This window comes from Centropristis striata, chromosome 21 (assembly GCF_030273125.1).
Source record: "Centropristis striata isolate RG_2023a ecotype Rhode Island chromosome 21, C.striata_1.0, whole genome shotgun sequence".
Taxonomy (NCBI): Eukaryota; Metazoa; Chordata; class Actinopteri; order Perciformes; family Serranidae; genus Centropristis; species Centropristis striata.
The window spans coordinates 25,748,904-25,754,903 of record NC_081537.1 but is presented as its reverse complement, the minus strand read 5'-3'; the positions used below and the strand labels follow the sequence as shown (position 1 = coordinate 25,754,903).

At 39.6% G+C, this 6,000-nt stretch overlaps 1 protein-coding gene across 1 annotated transcript in view; it reads right to left on the bottom strand.

Moving 5' to 3' along the window:
* Positions 1–566: 566 nt before the first annotated feature.
* srcin1b (SRC kinase signaling inhibitor 1b) overlaps positions 567–6,000 on the bottom strand; it is a 172,740-nt gene continuing 167,306 nt past the window's right edge. The window contains 3 exon segments of the mRNA XM_059325391.1: positions 567–1,066; positions 3,223–3,294; positions 3,398–3,547. Coding sequence (XP_059181374.1) covers positions 914–1,066; positions 3,223–3,294; positions 3,398–3,547 — 375 coding nt within the window. The 3' untranslated portion in view covers positions 567–913.

Genomic DNA, 6,000 nt, shown 5'->3' with positions numbered 1-6,000 from the left:
AAATATATAAATTAAGAAGGTATATTTGATTTGTGTCCCTCTTTTATTAATTAAAAAATATATTTTTTTATTATTTATTTGTTAAACCAAAATATTTTTGTGTTAATCTAAAAAAATTCAATAAAATAATAATTAAAATAAATGAATAAATTATTTGAGAATTGCACTTTTGAAGTGACCCATTTTTAAAGAGAGATATTTAAATAATTTTAAATCTTAAATAATTAATACATTTGGTGGAATTAATTTCATAATTAGGTATTCAGTTGCTTTTATATCATTTTTTCCTCCGCAGCCTGAATCATTCTCCTTTTATAATTCTCCTCTTCTTCTCTGTAACAAATGTTTATTGCACATGTTAAATGAAAAAGCTTGTCTCCAGGCGACCTGCAGCTTGTGCTTCAGTCTGTCTTCTTGCATAATCAGTGTTGTAGCATTAGAGCTGTTAAAAAGGCATTCTGAGTAAACTGTGTTAATGTTTTGGGCTCTGGGCTGCTGCAGCGCCGCCTGCTGGCCGGAGTCTGCAGAGAGCAGCATGTGTGTGTGTGTGTGTGTGTGTGCGTGTGTGTGTGTAAGGGCTCAGGGAGAGACTACATGGCTGGATTCATGGTGAAATATATGAAATCATTCCGTGGCATTACTGAATGAGGATTTGTTTCTGAATCTAGAATAATAAAGCTAGTTGAATCAGTCACAAGCACCACCAAGACCTTCCTCAGGAAATCAAAACATCGACAGACTCGTACGACAAGAACTTGATCTCTAAGCAAGCTAGGTTAGATCCAGTAACTCAAATGTCAAAACACACATCAAGAACTGGTAAATGAGGTTTGTGCAGCGTGTTCCTCTGCTGTCTGTCTGAGTGTCTGCTGCTGGCAGGACGGACGGTCCTCTGGAGACAGCCAGGGGACGGTTAGAAGTGGAATACCTGCTGCTGGCCCTGGACTTTGGGGAAATCCTCTTTCTGCTTGCGGGTCTTGGGCCTCTCCAGGCTGCCCTGCTGCAGGTGTTTGAGCCGGGCCGCCACTGTCGGGCCCTTCGTCGGCCCCGGAGAGTTGGTGCTGTTCTGTGGGAGCCGACAGAGGAGATGGGGGTGAGTTTAACCCTTTATCTTTATATATTATTATTATTATTTTTTTTTTTAATGTAATTTCTTCTTGTTGTTTTATTTTGTTGTTGTCAGTAAATTGTATTTGATATGTTTTATTTCTGTTGTACAGCACCTTGTAACTTGCTTTTAAAAGGTGCTATATAAATAAAGTTATTATTATATTATTATTATTTATTGGGCGAAGAACAATATTTGGTAACTTCAGTGGATATCTAAAAGCTAAATCTCAGCATGGATTCTTCTATGTTGTTCCAAAAGTCTTGGCATATTGATGTAATATTCTGGAGGTTATTTCTGACCATTTTCATCCATTCTCGATATGAATAAAATTTCATTATTGAGCACCAAATGTGTGTAACAAATGGGATCAACCCAGCTGCAACAACTTATGGGACACAATTGAACCTGGACTGGACTTTAGAAAGCGTACCCTATTGTTATGACCCTTTATTCACCATAATAGGTTTAAATGAATAAATAATTCATTCTTTCATTAAGTAATTTTAATTAGATATTTGTATAGATATTTAGAGAAAAAAGTTGCAGATTTAGAGAAAAAAGTGGAGAAAAAGAAACGAAGAAAAAGAAAAAGAAAAAGAAAAGAATGTTGTTTTTTTTACACATTCCACATTCTGGCTGTATGTAATATCCTCCAATATTCTCTAGGGTTGATATTTGAAATTTCCAAGTATTTCAATGAGTGCCCTATTAAGGGTTAACCTGACTTCACTTGTGTAAAAAGTCTGAATTCATGTTTTGTCATTATTCCACAGGACAAAGAACGGTTTGCCTGGTATGTTCTGATTTTTATAAGGAGTGCTTAACAGAAAAAAAAAAACTTGGAACTTCTTAAACAACAGACGTCGTGAGGGGAGGGATGGAAAATTAAAGGGAGAAACTCAGAAAATGTGAGAAATGTTTTTCCTTCACTGCAGACAGAGAGGAAGTTATATTAATTATAATATCTGGATAAATCAAGGACACAGAGACAGCAGACCAAGAATCCATTCCTCACTTTGTTCCCACGCTGCTAAAGTTTCTGCTGCAAAATATATTAAAATTCCTACAGATAAAAAGTAGAGTTACATCGACAACAGTATTAGAGGAACAGGTTTGCACTGACTGCTTGTTTGCAGATAATTTGCACAATTCTTTGTCTGTGTTCTGACCTGTGAGGATTTTGCTCTAACTTTTTACAATTCTGTACAAATATACAAAAGTAAACAGTGTAAAGAGACATCTCACAGGACCTGGAAGGGTCCAGTTCTGCCTCATGGATGTGTATAAAAATGTGCAGTGAAGATGAAAATGCTCTGCTATGGAAATGTGCATTAATGAGCAACATTAGAAATAGACTTTTGTGTTTTTCTGCAAACATTAATCACTTTAAACAGAGCCGGCTTCACTGAGGGACAACAGCATCTGAATTTAAATCTCCTGCATGAGAGAAAATAGATTCTTCTTCTTCTCTCTGAACCCCTCCCGTGTCCTGTATTTTGACAGCTACCTGCTCGGCTACGTTGTGTGATAATTCCAACAAAAACAAGACCCCTCTCCTGAGCTGAATGTGTCACTGCAGCTGTCAGAGCAGCTCAGAAACTAAAGCAGCGCCGCCTCGGCCGTGACTCACCGCTCGGCTCGCCGTCAATTACAGGCTCAGTGTTTACACGCAGCAAACTAAACTCACTGCGAGTTAACAAACAAACATTAGATGATGAGCAGAGCTCACAGGAAGCAGGAGGTCAGCAGGGGGATGTTAACAAGGTGAGAAAGAGAAGTTCAGCTACAGCTGGAGACACAGGTCAGGTCACAGATACACAGATAGATTCTTTATTCTGATTATTTGATTCTTTCAGGAGTCTTTTGGTTTGTGTGTTACCGGAAGACAAAAGTTGTATTTTCTGTTGTTATGTTATCTGTGATTAAACTCATCCAGTTTTTATATCTATAAATTCACTTTCTGAAGAGTTTCACCAGCTGGTTCAGGTGTTCCCACTGTGTGTGTTAGTGGTTATAAAGTCTGGAGATCAGCAGAGAGTCAGAAGGTAAGAGGAGGCAGTAAAGTCCAGAGTGGAGCAGCTGCAGAGAGCTGAGGAGGTTTTATAATTTACCTTTCTGCCCAGGGAGCCGTAGACGGCGGGTGGGGCGCGGCTACAATCTGTTACAGACGCTCTCTGAAATATCTGATCCGAGTTGATGTGTGAGAGAGTTTGGCAGAAACATGTTATCACACCATTTATCTGCAACATTAACATCACTAACATCACTAATAGAGGGGTTCTGTACCTCCAGCTCGGCGATGATCCGCTCCTCGTCGTCCTCGTCCGTGATGGCGGACGCAGCGATGACGGGTGGCGTGGAGGCGGGCCGCGGTGTGTCGGAGGGCGTCCGCCGCAGCTTCACCAGAGTCTTAGGAAGCTCGCCGTCTTCCTCCATCTGAGAGGAGAAAATAAAGAGACTGAAACCTCTGCAGACGTCACAAGGTTAATATTATCAACAGGATACTAATGAGCTGCACTTTCAAACTTTATACAAGTTATTATTGTCAAACTGTGATGCATCAGAGGCCTCAAAATAAGTTATTTATTAACACATTTTGAATATATTAGTATAGTATTATTCAACTTTTCATTACATTAATATTAATTCCACCCAATCCCACTTTTCTGACTATTCCTAGTTGAACTTCTTCTGACACATTCCCACCAGCATGACAGTGTAGCTATTCAGCTGTTCAGCATCTAGCATTCCCACCACAGTTTCTTCAGAATATATGCTGAAATTAATATTCACATTTATTAACTATTGCCAACTGTACTGTGCCTCACACGGGGCACCATTTTAGGGTTTTTAAGATGTCCCAAAATAAATGTATGGACACCTCTAAACGGGGCACTACTCTTACTGGAATTACAAATACAGTAGTGTTGAAAATAATAGCAGTCCAATGTGACTAACCAGATTAATCCAGGTTTTTAGTATATTTTTTATTGCTACATGACAAACAAGTTACCAGTAGGTCCAGTAGATTCTCAGAAAACCAACAGTATTTTGAGAGGATCTGCATTGAAAACAGGCGTCAACCTCTGGGTCTGAGCAGGGAGGCAAACCAGGAAGTGCCTTCAGCCGCATTCTACCAAAGACTCCAGAAGGGGGCGCTGACAGCTGCAGGAGCATTTGGCTCCGTTCATTTCAATACAAAATGAGAAAACTTCTCACTTGATTTATTATCTCAAAATTTTTTTTAGGACACCACTATGGTCTCAGTCCCTAGAAAAAAATCTTCTTCAAGACAATCTGATGTTAATAATTCAAATAATGGCCCCATTTAGAAGAAATAGAAGATAAAGAATCGTATGATTTGGGGCGTGGCTACCTTTGATTGACAGGTCACTAACAAGGCGAGCCGTCATCAGGAGAGAAGCAGAACAATGCGTATCCATGGCAATGTGTCAGTAAAGTTATATATAACATTATATACATATCAAAAAAGGATGTTTAGTGGACCCTTTCACTGTATTTTCATGTAATGACAGTTTATTTAAATGTTTTGTTCATTAAAATGTCTTGTTCAGCGTTTGGTTGGACTAACAGACACTCCAAGGAGTCACTGTTGATTTTTCTGAGGTCAGTAACCTACATTTAAAACTAACATCCCAGTTAATGCTAACATGAGTCAGTCAGGTTGAGGTAGAGAGGCGTGTAGTCAGTGTCCTCAGATCCTTCTCGTTCCTCCACAGTCCAAATATAGAGTCTGCTCCCGTATCGGAAACATGGTAACGAACATTGAACTCGAACTCGATGAACACGCTGAACTCGATGCTTCCAACGGGCCACAAACCAACGGGTGATGTCACGGTCACTATGTCCATTATTTATACAGTCTGATTGAAACCCACAGTCACTCTCTACACTGAAACACTTGTTTTGTTTCTTTTTCAATAAAATCCAATCACTGCAACCACCAGAGGTCCTGAAGCATGCAATCATATATATGCACAAAAAATATGAGACTGATTGATCAAGTAGTGCAAGATAACTGACTTCCATTGTGGCCTGATCTCTGATAAAGGATCAGACTTCTGTAGAGTTTTTATGTAACCTCTAGTTTAACAGTTTTTTAAGAGTCTCTAGTTTACAACAAAAGCTTCTACAACAGCAGATAGAATCAGTGCATTGACAGTAAAGGTCACAGCACACAGAGCTCCCTGCAGAGAATCAGTGAACAGTGATGCGTTTGTGTTTGTGCTGAGCATCAATGAGCTCAGATATCGACACACAGCTCCACTGAACAGCTTCAGGAATAAAAGAATAAAGCTCCGCATTGATTCAATGTCCTTCGTCTTTAACTGGATACTTCCAGATATTATTAAAGTACATTTCACCTGAAACTGAACTCAGAATCTTATAAGGAAACACTCGAAGAGTTCAAGATCCCAGAGGATGGTTCAGTTTCAAGGAATCAGACTGGGAGTGCTCAGAGATAGATCACATAGAGCAGGTTCCTCCTCAGAGAGATAGATCACATAGAACAGGTTCTCCTCAGAGAGATAGATCACATAGAGCAGGTTCCTCCTCAGAGAAATAGATCACATAGAACAGGTTCTCCTCAGAGAGATAGATCACATAGAGCAGGTTCCTCCTCAGAGAAATAGATCACATAGAACAGGTTCTCCTCAGAGAGATAGATCACATAGAGCAGGTTCTCCTCAGAGAGAGATAGATCACATAGAGCAGGTTCTCCTCAGAGAGATAGATCATATAGAGCAGTTTTCTCCTCAGAGAGATAGATCACATAGAGCAGGTTCCTCCTCAGAGAGATAGATCGTATAGAGCAGTTTTCTCCTCAGAGAGATAGATCATATAAAGCAGGTTTCTTCAGAGCAGCA